This window comes from Callithrix jacchus, chromosome 2 (genome assembly GCF_049354715.1).
Source record: "Callithrix jacchus isolate 240 chromosome 2, calJac240_pri, whole genome shotgun sequence".
NCBI lineage: Eukaryota > Metazoa > Chordata > Mammalia > Primates > Cebidae > Callithrix > Callithrix jacchus.
Genome location: NC_133503.1, coordinates 135675803 through 135689813, shown reverse-complemented (window position 1 = coordinate 135689813; position 14011 = coordinate 135675803). Strand labels below are relative to the sequence as shown.

General features: G+C 36.7%; 1 protein-coding gene across 5 annotated transcripts in view; it reads right to left on the bottom strand.

The window, feature by feature from the left end:
- CERT1 (ceramide transporter 1) overlaps window positions 1-14011 on the bottom strand; it is a 133093-nt gene that overhangs the window by 11605 nt on the left and 107477 nt on the right. For all 5 annotated transcript variants that reach the window (XM_035291387.3, XM_035291389.3, XM_035291388.3 and 2 more), the window contains 3 exons: window positions 6654-6749; window positions 3104-3236; window positions 1842-1912 (listed from right to left, as the gene is read on the bottom strand). In XM_035291387.3, the coding sequence (XP_035147278.1) occupies window positions 1842-1912; window positions 3104-3236; window positions 6654-6749 (300 nt within the window). The remainder of the gene's footprint in view (window positions 1-1841; window positions 1913-3103; window positions 3237-6653; window positions 6750-14011) is intronic.

Sequence of the window (14011 nt, the reverse complement as noted above, 5' to 3'; positions counted from 1 at the left end):
TAAAGGGAAAAAGATGGTAGTATAACTAATACTATAGACTATGAGTCTAAGCAGAACATTATCATGGAGTCTGAGGAGAGAGGAATGGAGAGGGCTGCTTAATGAGTGTGGAGTTTCTGTTTGGGGTGATGATAAATTTCAGAGATAGTATTAGTGGTATGGTTATATACATTGTGAATGTAATGTGGTTTTCCTGAAAAAAATTATTCCAGGACAATTTGTTTGTTTCAAGAATTGACATAATAACTGTAACGAATTTTGTTACATATAAGATTTTAATAATTTTTAATTTCATTTTTCAATCCTGATCCTCCCTCCATCTACTATTTATCTAGCAGCAGATAGTTTTCCATAATGGATTATTTTCAGATAATAAGGTTCTTTTGATTCTCAATTATTGGTCATTTATCTTCATTCCAAATTATAGGGTGATTAACTGATATTCTGACATTTACTAAATTTAAAATTTCAAATTAGACTTCAAAATTTGTATGCTGAAACAGAATCTTAATTGTTATGCATTTCTGAGCAGCTACTGTGTAAAATGAAGTATGGCTCATAATTATTAGATATAAGATGTCTCAAATGACAAAACTGAGCTTAAGAAATTCGTAACAGGGCTGGGCGCGGTGGCTCACGTCTATAATCCCCGCACTTTGGGAGGCTGAGGCGGGTGGATCACGAGGTCAAGAAATCGAGACCATCCTGGTCAACAAGGTGAAACCCCGTCTCTACTAAATATACAAAAATTAGCTGGGCATGGTGGTGCATGCCTGTAGTCCCAGCTACTTGGGAGGCTGAGGCAGGAGAATTGCTTGAACCCAGGAGGCGGAGGTTGCGGTGAGCCGAGATTGCGCCATTGCACTCCAGCCTGGGTAACAAGAGCGAAACTCTGTCTCAAAAAAAAAAAAAAAAAAGAAAAAGAAAAAGAAAGCACTCACGGAATTGGAAAAACAAAGTACTTATTAAGTCATTATATTTCTTTTATAATGTTTAATATTGTTTTTGATGAATATCTCCAAAATTTTAATTCCTTTTATTATGCTATACACAATATATTGTATTACTGGGCAGTTTTCAGATGAGAAAGAGCAGAAAAAGGCAAGAGAAACATTAATTCTATAATTTTAAATATCAAGAATAGCAGAAGAAGAAAAAGGTGAAACGAAACTAATTTAAATCATGTTTCTATGTGCTCTGGTGTATGACTAACCTCTCAAGTCATGTTCTGCAATTTTTCTTTGCTTTCAGATAATCCATTTACTATCTATTAGTCTTAACATAGGCTAATACTATACTTGCCTTTACCCTTATTGTTGTTGTCACAGGAAGCTATAATTCACTTTCGTATTTGGTAACTATCATTTACCTCTTATAGAGACTAGATACTAGAAATGTTTAAATGGATTTCAGCTTTTCAGAAGGCTCTTTTCTAGCCTTAAAATTTGTGTAAAGAAAGCTGAGAGTGTGGCATACACTTGTAGTTCCAATTACTTGGGAGGCTGACGCAGGAGGATCACTTGAACTCAGGAGTTTGAGACTAGCCTGGGAAACACAGCAAGTCCCTGTCTCTTTAAAAACCAAAAGTGCATGAAGGGAACTAACTGTTGATCTTTATCAAGCACTCTGTTTCCAGACTGTATGTCTCAGATTCTTGCCTGCACACATTTCTGTTCTCAACAGGTTGATACACCTTTCAAATACATGACATTCATGAATTATTAATAAAGTCTTTGGATTTTGTGGCTTTTAATTTCCTGTCCGATTTTACTTTAGATAAATTTTATGTCTGAGTTTGAACTACATTGAAATCCTTTTAGGATGAATCAAGAGATCTTTACCTTGTGTGTTTGATAAATGATGATTGCATTATCAGCTAATGTTTCCACCACATGAAAGTTTTCTATAGTTGCTGAAATGAAGAGAATAGTATTAGTAGCCAAAAAGATATATTATCTTTTCCTAGAATGTGATCAATTAACTTATGTTGAATGTCAAGTATGGATGGACAGTATGGTAAATTGAACAGGATCCTGCCCTATCTAGGCTATATCCAAAATGGAAGGTTGTTAATCCTTAGTATCATAGCTACAGATGAGGGATGTGAGGTCTGATCACCAGGAAGCCTCATTTTCTTTGGCCCAGTATCTACTTCCATAGCAAGATAGCAATTCTAAACACTACTGCATTACTCAGGCTCAAATAATTCCCTAACACTAAAACCCTTCTCTTTTCCCGGATTCATTGTTAAATAAATTGTTATATCTAATCTTAGGTGACTATTTCTGTGAAAAAGGGATGTCAAACTCCAATAATGTCTAAAGATGTTGAGAAGTATCTATACTTAGAAAATTTTGTGCCTAAGGGGAATATACACTAAGAATAATTCTAGGCTGGGTGCAGTGGTTCACATCTGTCACTTCACCACTTTGGGAAGCTGAGGCGGGTGATCACCTGATGTCAGGAGTTCAAGACCAGCCTGGCTAACATGGGGAAACCTGTCTCTACTACAAATACAAAAATTAGCTGGGCGTGATGGTGGGGGCCTGTAATCCCAGCTGCTCAGGAGGCTGAGACAGGAGAATTGCTTCAACAGGGAGGTAAAGGTTGCAGTGAACTGAGACAATGCCATGGCACTCCAGCTTGGGCGACAAGAGTGAAACTCTGTATCAGAAAAAAAATATATATAGAGAGTAAACATAAAAGGATTTACCTAGGATTTACCATGGAAATAGTTTAGGAAACAGTAGATGGTGAAACAGAAATCTTCAATTTCAGTCTTGGCTTTTCCACCAAATAGCCCTGTTGCCTTTGACAAGTTGCTTTGCCTATTTGAATTTTACTTTATTTGTATGTACAATAAGCAATAATAAGTACCTGTGACTGTAGGATTACTGAGGTTATTGGATCAAATTACACACTGGGAAGCATTTTGTACACTAAGAAGCTCTATATAAATGTACTGTTAGCCCTATATATGATTTTTCAAATATTTTCTATGTTGACTTTGTAAACTATGTACGAGATGCAGAAAACTAGGCTGGATTTGATATTAAATACAAAATAATAATTAGATTAAAATATATTAATAATGACAGCTTACTTTCCCAGTCATTGCGAACGTCAACATTCCAGAAGTAATTGCAGACCTCGTGTCCTGTGACGCCTTTAACTGCATGGGTAGCTTTTAAAGGATCCAGTACAATCCCATTTTCTTCTACTTCTCTTCTATATACCTAAAGAGAACATAATTTTAAAACTGTTTGAAAATTAAAAATCAATTCCTTAAAAGTATAAACTTGAAAGCATGCTTTTAAATTTGGCTGCTCTTTACATTTTTATGGAAATTTATTTATAAAACATATTCTGCTAAAAGAAAACTAAAAATTTCAAATTAACAGACAAAAAAATACTTAAAATTACAATCCAAGGTAAAATTCATATAAAAAGATGCATGTGATAAATGGCTTATTATGAGTTGTATAAAAATAAACATATCAATTTGAATTAGCTATTATTATTTACCAAACATTCTCAAAAAAGACTGTTTAACATGCCTAAGAAAGCCAAAAAAGCCAAATAAACCTGGTTAGAATATATTCTCCTTAAAGATACTGAATTAAGACTGCTTTGTTCAATGCAATATCCGAAACATCTAGAACAGTATCTGAAACACAGTGGGCACTCAATTATTTGTTAAATCCATGCATGAAAGCTAAGAGGGCAAAAATATAAATATAGATCTATCTTGCTTAAAATACTGAGGTTATATACTTAAATGCTAAGTAAAATGAATTGTTTTAAAATTATGGAGAGTTTTCTACTTTGGATAATTATGTGATAAATACTATTGAGAAATGAAGAAACATCATAATGGGGGAGAACCAACTGTCAATTTATGAAGGACCTATGGGGCTAGACACTCTTAGGCATTTCACATAGTTTCTCTTATAGTATCTCTCAACAGACTACTTTATTTATTTACTTACTTATTTATTGAGATGCAGTCTTGCTCTGCCTTGCAGGCTGGAGGGCAGTGGTACCATCTTGGCTCACTGTGACCTCCGCCTCCAGGATTCAAGCAATTCTGCCTCAGCCTCCAGAGTAGCTGGGATTACAGGGGCGTACCAACATGCCCAGCTAATTTTTGTATTTTTACTAGAGACAGGGTTTCACCATGCTGACCTTGAATTCCTGACCTCGTGATCCACCCGCCTCGGCCTCCCAAAGTGCTGGGATTATAGGCATGAGCCACTGGGACCAGCCATGTTTATCACTCATTATTGGGACCATCGTTTTCCCAGCTACCCAAACTAAAAACTCTAGACTTCTGATTCCTCCCTTTACAATTCACACAGCTAGTAAGCTTTTTATTAATCTTTTTTTTTTTTTTTTTTTGAGATGGAGTTTTGCTCTTGTTGCCCAGGTTGGATGCAATGGCACAATCTTGGTTCACTGCAACCTCTGCCTCCTGGGTTCAAGTGATTGTCCTGTCTCAGCCTCCTGACTAGCTGGGATTACAGGTGCCCGCCACTAAGCCTGGCTAATTTTTGGTATTTTTAGTAGAGACAGGGTTTCACCATGTTGGCCAGGTTGGTCTTGAACTCCTGACTGCAGGTGATCCACCTGCCTTGGCCTCCCAAAGTGTTGGGATTACAGGCATGAGTCACTACGCCCGGCCTACTAATCTTCTCTAAGACATCCAACACTTGGACTTTTCTACTGTTATAGGTAGGCTTTCATTATTTTGTGCCTGACTCTTTGAAGTAGTCTTCTTGTTCTCCAGTTTCTTCCCTATTAGGTTGATCTTAAAATAATACTTTTCAGGCCAGGTGTAGTGGCTCAAAACTCCATCTCAAAAAAAAGGATACTTTTCATACAGTGGCTAATCTACTGTTATAGGCAAAGACTATTCTCTTTAGCGAGTAACTTTGTGCTCCCTGTAATCTAGCCCCAATTTCTCTCTCACGCTGTGGGCTGTAGGAATACCTATTTTCTACTCCTCATTCCAGGTGGAGGGACTTCATCTAGACCATCACTCCTGGCTTTCCTTTGGTGCTTCACTTTCTCCTTCCTAGAGGGAGGGGACTCTGCAGTGACTGAATGATGACTACAGAAGAGGAAATAAGGCAGGTCTGGCTCAGCCCTTTCTTCCGCAAAGAGCCCACATCCTGACCTGCTTCTGTAGTGAAGGTCTGGGATTATCCAGCAATGCCAGAAACATGTTTAATTCTGGGATAACAAAACCCTGTGGCAGCTGATCTCAAACTGTTTTCTACAATCAGCTTCTCAGAATTACAGCTAACATTCTGGTATCTCATTAATCTGTCTCTTTTATCTTATGTCTTAATTTGTTCCTTATTCAAGAGGAGAGGAAATCCCGGCATCTAAATTATATCTCATTTGGTAGAATAATTCTGGTCAATACATATTATATAAAAATCTCGACTAAAAAGTCTGCTTTTAAGTTTTTGCTCACATTATTATTTTTGCCTAAAATGACTTCACCTCACCTAGTCACAACTTTGTTTCTATTTCTAGATGTAGTTCAAATGCTTCTCTGCATTGTAAAACAATCTAATTGTTTCAAATCACAGAGATCTTTCCTTTCTTTCTCCACCACTCATCTGCACTCAGTACATTATCAGATGGAGCCAAGTAATTGTGTGTGTGTGTGTGTGTGTGTGTGTGTGTGTGTGTGTGTGTATTTCGAGACAGGGTCTCACTTTGTCACCCAGGCTAAAGTGCAGTGGCACAAATGTGGCTCACTGCAGCCTTGACTTCCCTGGCTCAAGGGATCTTCTGCCTCAGTCTCCTGAGTAGCTGGGACTAAAGGTGTATGGCACTGCACCCAGCTAATTTTTGTATTTTGTTGTAGAGATGGGGTTTTACCATGTTGCCTAGGTTTGTCTTAACTCCTAAGCTCAAGTGATTCACCTGCCATGTCCTTTTATCTGCTGGGATTACAGATATGAGCCAGTGAGTCTGGCCAATAGTATCTTTTAAACATCAATATTATTTTTCCTCAACTAAAGCTTTGGCTTGGAGAGTGTTTTATTATCTTTGTATCCTTATTTAGCATAGTTCCTTGGGCATGAGGTAATCCAAAATTCAATGTTGATTTTGCTTTTCAAACCATCTCTGTATCTCTCATTCTTTGCTCTTATTTTCTGTCTCTGTGCTGAGGGATATAAACAAGATTAACTGACCAACGTCCAAATATCAAATAAAGGTGCAGTAAGAGAAGGGACAAGAAGGACGGTATGGACCAAAAAGGGAGAGAAACAAAGTGTCATCTGGGCACAACATTCAGTATGTGAAAAAAACAAAAGGAAATATCCAAATAGAGGACCATCAGCTAATTGTGACCTGTTCATAGCTAATTCTCCAAATTTTATTTTCCTCATGGCCTAGTCAAAACAGAGAAGTTTTAATCATATATTTACATTATAATAATAAGTAAATTTTAGTAAAGGCAAAACTAGGGAAGTAAAGACATTTTACTGCTCAATATCTGGTGCTTCTTTGATCACAAGTAAAAATTTGTTTTGAAGTTAAGTTGAAAGTGCTATTGTTATTCATGTCAATAGTAATGATAATATGACTGAAACAGAGCTGCAATTGGCAATCTATAACATTTCAGGGGGAATTACCTTCATTTCTCCTTCTTCTACAACCAACTGCCAATTGGCATCTCCGCCTACATCCTGTAATGAATAAGTCATGTGGTTCTGCACCATCTCTTCAACCTTGTGAAGGGAGGAAAAAGGCATGAGAATCCAATAGGTATGTCATAATCTCTAAAACAGAATGGTAATCAGTTAACTTCAGTTCAGAAATGGTGCTCTTAGTAAGCTGAGCAACCGAATGCACAAAGTTTAGTAGGTTTTAGTGTTTGAAGAGTTTAGTCCACATTCTAGATACCCAGGTTAGTGACAGGAGAGAGAAAAAAATGAAAATGGGCCACTCAAGTAATCCACATTGGCCTAATGTGTATCAAGTGACCAAAATAAGCATTTTCTGGAAAAAATAAATATTCCATTCTATATTATAAAACAGAGATGATGTATTAAAGTATAAAATCATGGAAGAGTAAGGATAAAGGGGGCAAAGAGATCATCCAGTTGAATGTTCCTATATTTAAGACTATGTAGAGATACCAGAAAGGTTTGATATAAACAAAGACATATGTATAGAGTGTATCCTTGCTCATATCTTTGCTCTCATATGAGAAAAGATACACAAAGATGAGCAAAGATATATATGTATATGTCAAAGATTTCAGTACAAAAAAGGTAAAAAAAAAAAAACCTTCCTTATGTCACTGATAAACCTCTTTTATCATGGAATATAAGCCAATTTCAAAATAATCAAACCTCTACTTATTTGATTCCAGTTTCATTGTTTTAAATTCTTTTAGGAACAATGTTAATATTCATATATGCAAGCATTTACACATAATCACCTTTTAGTTCATTCTTTTAAAATTTCTAACAATATCCTCTAAAAAATTTTTAATGTAAATATCTAACAATTTCTTTTACTGATATTTAAATGTAACTCTTACTTAACTATCACAAATTGTCCTTATACATTTTATGTAAATAAGCAAAGAAAGTTAAATATTTCATACTACCAGAATTCCCAGATTTATTGGAGAATTGAAGTGATACAAAGATTGTGGAAAAAAGTAATTTCATTTTATGTAATAAATATATTAGAGAAGACAGAAGAGCTGGAAAATATGTATACTTCCATTAAAATTTTGTTCTAAAGTTTGTTTTATATAAAGTCTGTTCTGTTCATTAGGAATATAGAACAGGAATCAGTTTTAAACATATTTTGAAGTACGCAATCAACTTTTTTTTTCCCCAGAGACAGGGTTATTCTGTCACTCAGGTTGGAGTGAAGTGGCACAATCAAAACTCCCTGTAATCTCTAACTTCTGGGCTCAAATGATCCTCCTGCCTCAGCCTCCTAAATAGCTAAAACTACAGGCCTGTGCCACCATGTCCAACTAATTTTGTTTTTTAAGAGACAGGGTCTCACTTTGTGGCCCAGACTGGAGTACAGTAGCATGATCATAGTTCACTGCCACTACAACTTCCTAGGCTCAAGGGATCCTCCTGCCTCAGCCTACAGGGAGCTGAGGCTACAGGTGTGTGCCACTGCACCCAGTTAATTTTTTGTAGGGACAGTCTTGCCATCTTGCCCAGGCTGGTCTCAAACTCCTGGTTCCAAGTGATCCTCCCACTTTGGCCTCATTAACAGTTTTAAAGAAGAAACTCACTCTGGGAATATAATTTTTCTATTCCAAAGGATGTAATCAATATGTTATAGTGGTGTATACTTCTGCTACCTTAAGTTTCTGGATCTTAAACGTATTTTTGATTACTGAAAGCAGGTATGGCCTTAGGTGTCCCCTGATTTGTCAATTATCACAAAGAAAATTTTAGATAAAAATGTTGAGATTCTATAATCTATTTTTGTACTAAAATAGCTGTACTAACAATATTTTATTCCTTTAGTCATACTTCTCAAAACAGTGTGAGTTACTGACTTGAGAGAAATTAAAAAAATTAACAGAACATTCTACAATTTTACAAAGCCCTAGAAAACAACTTTTGGTGCAGCATGGAGAAACTGTACACCTTTGTAATTTCAAAATCTGCTTTGAGAGGGCAAGGATAACTAATGCAGGATTCCAAGTTACTAACACATACAAAATGTATCTGATTTCCAAAACAGGAAGAACTTTTCTTGTTCTTCCTGTTTTGGAAATCATAAATAAAAGTAGCATTGGCTTGATTCATTTGTCTGTGTCACACTGTGATTAGAAGAAATGTTTATACTCTTCAGATCCCAAAATCTTAAAAATGTTGAGATTTTGAAGCATGTGCTTGGAGGTAGGAAACTAGAAGTTAAGCACAGCTGTATTTATTATGAGATAAGAGACAGAAAGAAATGCTTCCCCCAAATAAACTCTACCTTTAATAGGTTACTTGTGCAAGAATAATGTGAAGAACAGGATTTTATTCTGTTAAAAACCAGAATTGGGTTTAAAATAATTTTTTAATGCTACTTAGCTCTTTTGTCAAAAAGTATGCAGGTAGTTGTGTTTCTGTTTGGGAGATTATTCCTGAATTAGGTATTTCAAATGTATGAGAAATGAGGTGTTTTTGATTTGTGTTTTTTTCCAAAAGAAAAAAACACAGATTCCACAAATACAAACAAATAGTAGGCAGCACAAGTTAAAAAAAAGAAAGCACATTTAACATTGTCTTTCTAAATAGGCAAAAAATGCTATTCCTTCAATGGTAGGCCACGAAGGAGGCCCAGGTTCAATTTTCAGCCATGCTGTATAAAAATGTTTTAAAAATGATATATTCCTGTAACAGTTACACTGAATCAATGGAAAATCAGTTTTCAAAAGGTCCAACAGGGAAACATTCAGTGCTGTGCTCCTAAAAAAACCAAAGATTCTAATAAAGTACTAAATTACTGTAATAAACTCTGCAAAACTTTCATCATGGAATCTTCATTCATTATAATATCTTCCTTGAGGTAATAACATTAAGGTTAAGAGGAGAGGTGTACAGGTAAAAATCTCACTATAACAAATTTTACATTTGCTGCAGGAAAATATGAAGTAACCAATATTGCCACGGGGCAGTGACTTGGGCACTGGCGACAAGACTGATACTTCAGATCTAACCTAATAATCTCCTCACTTTAGTGTTTGGTTATGACTCTATATATTAAAAAGAAGTGAGACACAAGGGAATACTAAGTTTCATTACAAGAACAAATATACAAAATTTACCATGGTATTAGGCTCAAAATTTGATATTCTAGGACATAATGTTATAGTAACACCTCCTGTCACTTATAAATGAAAAAGACTCAGTCAAAAACACTGAAGAAGGTGAATACTGTTTCTAACTTTTAATTAGGCTAAGTGTAATTTCAGAAATCATGCCCTTGATTTTTCTGGACCTAGAGTTGAAAATGATGAGCTGACATACAAAGCATCTTCATACTAATAAACTATGAAACAAAATGAAGATAAAATACATTTGAGATAAGAGGGCACATTGGCTCCAATTCCAATCTTTTCTTCCATCTCACATTTGAATCACTCACTAGGATGTCATTTCTGGAGGCTACCAAGTAGGATTTTTCTAACACTATTAACCTAGAAATTTGAAAACAATTGTACCTTTTGATGGTACAATAAAAGTCTATGTTGGGCGTGGCGGCACATGCCTGTAGTCCCAGCAGCTTGGGAGGATTGCTTGGGCTTAGGAGTTTGAGGCTAGTCTCGGCAACATAGCAAAACCTAATCTATTATTTTTTTTTTAAAGAGAGTCTAGAAGGGTTCAAAAACAGCTCAGATCTCTTTCTTTTAAGCATGTAAAAGAAATACAACTATGCTGGTGGGGCTCAGTGGGTCATGTGTGTAATCCCAGCACTTTGGGAGACTGAGGCAGGCGGAACATGAAGTCAGGAGATTGAGACCATCCTGGAAAACACGGTGAAACCCTGTCTCTACTAAAAATACAGAAAATTAGCCGGGTGTGGTGGCACACGACTGTAGTCCCAGCTACTCGGGAGGCTGAGGCAGAAGAGTTGCTTGAACCCAGGAGGTGGAGGTTGCAGTAAGCCAAGATCATGCCACTGCACCACTCCAGCCTAGGTAAAAGAGCGAGACTCTGTCTTAAAAAAAAAAAAAAAAAAGAATACAACTATGCTTACTACAAAGTCACAAAGCCACAGAGGGGCTTGTTAGATAGAATAACTTATCAATAACAAATTAATAATAGTGCACTGTTAACTCAAAAGAGAAATGGCCAAGAACATAGCACTTTTAGTCCATTGGACTGACAAAGTTAACTGAATTATAATATTCAGTGCCAGTATATCAACAGAAAACTGGCTTAGGAATATAAGCTGGTTCAACTTTTCTAATGAAGGGTTTGGCAGTAAGAATTTTTCTTGGCTGGGGACTGTGGCTCATGCCTGTAATCCTGGCTAGCACTTGGGAGGCTGAGGTGGGAAGACTGCTTGAGGCTAGGAGTTCAAGACCAGCCTAGGCAACATAAAAGACCTCCGTATCTACAAAAAATGAAAAATACAAAAAAAATTAGCTGAGAGTGGTGGCCCTTACCTATAGCCCCAGCTGCTCAAGAGGCTGAGGCAGAAAGACTGCTTGAGGCTGCAGTGAGCTATCATTGTGCCACTGCATTCCAGCCTGGATGACAGAGTGAGACTGTGTCTCTTAAAAAATAAATAAATGCCAGCCTAGGCAACATAGTGAAACCTCATCTCTGCTACAAATTAAAAAAAAGCAGCTGGGCATGGTGGTGTGCGCCTGTAGTCCTTAAGTCCCAGATACTCGGGAGACTGAGGCAGGTGGATAGCTTGAGTCCAGAAGGTCAAGGTGCAGTGAATGGTAGTTTCACCACTGCACTCAAGTCTGGGCAACAGAGTGAAACCCTGTATCAAAATAAATAAAAATAAAATAAACACTTGAAAATGTTCATGGCCTTTGTTCCCACAATTACGTTTCTAGGAATGTATTCTAAGAAAATAATTAGATAAGGGTGCAAAGATGTATATACAAGGATGTTATATATGCCAGGATGCTCACTGTAGCTCTATATATAACAGAGAAAATCCAAAAATGAGCTAAATGTTCAATATTAGGTGAGTAGATAAATCCAGCCACGCATATGCATAAATCGACAAAGACATGTAAACTTCTATTTACTGATGGGAAATAGAAGGTTAAGATAAAGATTATAAAACAGTTTATATAGAGTTATCTACTTTGGTAGAAGAAAAAAGACAAATTAAGATGTATGTACTTATCAATATGTGCCTGATTTAAAAAAATGTCATATATATACAAGAAGATAAATGGAATATTAAGTAAACTATTATTTTAATTTATCCTACTTTCAAGTTCTGTTAAAATTAGCATGTATCCCTTGCACACTAAAAAAGGGAGAAGGGTGAAACAATCACCACCACAATAGTGTGCGCCTATGGACACAGTGGGAAAGAGCTTCACACAGAACCATTTGTTTGCAATGATGCTCCCCACTGATTAAGCTGCAAATGTACTGTATATCCTTTGGTTTCTGATTTCTTTCTTTTTCAACACAGGATGATGTTCTTTCCCCTTTGATTTCTGAGGTGACATCTTTAAATGTGAACTGTGTTATGCAAATAAATGGACCAAAAAGATAAACTTATAAATCTCAATTCTATTCTCTGTACACCTTAAAATTATTTTCTAGTTTGTGGCTACAGCCATTATTTCAAGAACTTATTTGCCAGCCTGGGCAACACAGCAAGACCCTGTCTCTACAGAAAATAAAAACAATCAATTGGGTGTGGTGGAATGCCTGCAGTCCCAGCTACTTGGGAGGCTGAGAGACAGGAGGATCACTTGTGTCTAGGAGGTCACAGGTCAGGTTACAGGGCTATGATCATGTCACTGCATGGCCTGGGCAACAAGTAAGACCTTGTCTCTTAAGAAAAAAAAAAAAAAGGCTGGGCGTAGTGTCTCATGCCTATAATCCCAGAACTTTGGGAAGTTGAGGTGGGTGGCTCACTTGAGGTCAGGAGTTTGAGACTGGCCTGGCCAACATGGTGAAACCCTATCTCTATGAAAAAATACAAAAATTAGCTAGGTGTGGTAGCACACGCCTGTAATCCCAGCTGAGATAGGAGAATGGCTTGAACATGGGAGGTGGAGGTTGCAGTGAGCTGAGATCGTATCACTGCACTCCAGCCTGGGTGACAAAGCCAGACTCTCAACAAAATGAAAAAACAAAAATAAAAACAAAACAACAACAAAAACACAGAATCTGCAGTCCTTTACAACTTTAATTTCTCAGATTTGGAGTGACTTAATTCCTAATATCTTCCCATCAGACAGATTCATCTGTTGGAACTAATTTCCTAGATTTACATATTTTATTTTAAGCTATTTTCAGGGTATCTCTCAGTGGTACATTTAATTATTTCCACCAATTCAAGACTATACAACATAATTTCAACAAGAACAAGGTAGTCATGAGCCAACACTTATGTAAACAGTGAAGTGAAATTACCAGAGGTTTAGACAGCTTCTGTATGGGAACTGATATAAATGATCAAGAAACTAGATATGATACCTGTATCTATCTGGACTTTAAAAATTTGTTGGAATAAATAATTGATTACATTATGCTTATATAATATTTTGGCAAATTATTAAAAGTGATTGAAAATGTTTACTTAGTTTTTGAATTAATTATGAAGATACTACAAAATGAAGAATTTGGCTACCTTGACTATTTCAAGTGTTATGGTGAAACTGATGTATATTTATGTATTAAGAATGATGTAGGCTGGGCACAGTGGCTCACGTCTGTAATCCCAGCACTTTGGGAGGCCAAGGTGGGTGGATCACCTGAAATCAGGAGTTCGAGACCAGGCTGGCCAACATGGTGAAACGCCAACATGGTGAAACCCCATCCCTACTAAAAATACCAAAAATTAGCTGGGTGTGGTGGCAAGTGCCTGTAATCCCAGCAACTCGGGAGGCTGAGGCAGGAGAATCACTTGAATCCAGGAGGTGGAGGTTTCATTGAGCCAAGACTGCACCATTGTACTCTAGCCTGGGCAACAAGAAACTCTGCCTGTCTCAAAAAAACAAAACGAAACAAAAAACAAACAAACGATGTAATGTCATATAAGTGTTTCTAATATTAATGAATAACCTTTGAGCCTCTTACTTTGCCTAATTCGTAAGTCTCTGCAGGATGTGAGAACTGTAAAATGTACCACTACTGTATAGTCACTACTATACTTCTACATTGTGTTGAACTGAAAGAGTTTTCCAGGTAACACAATGTTTCTCAGCTAATATTAACTCTGGACCTATATCCAATGCTATCTTCTCAAGTGTGACTATAACAATCAATTTGCTAGATCCTTTGACAATGGGTGATAAGGCAGT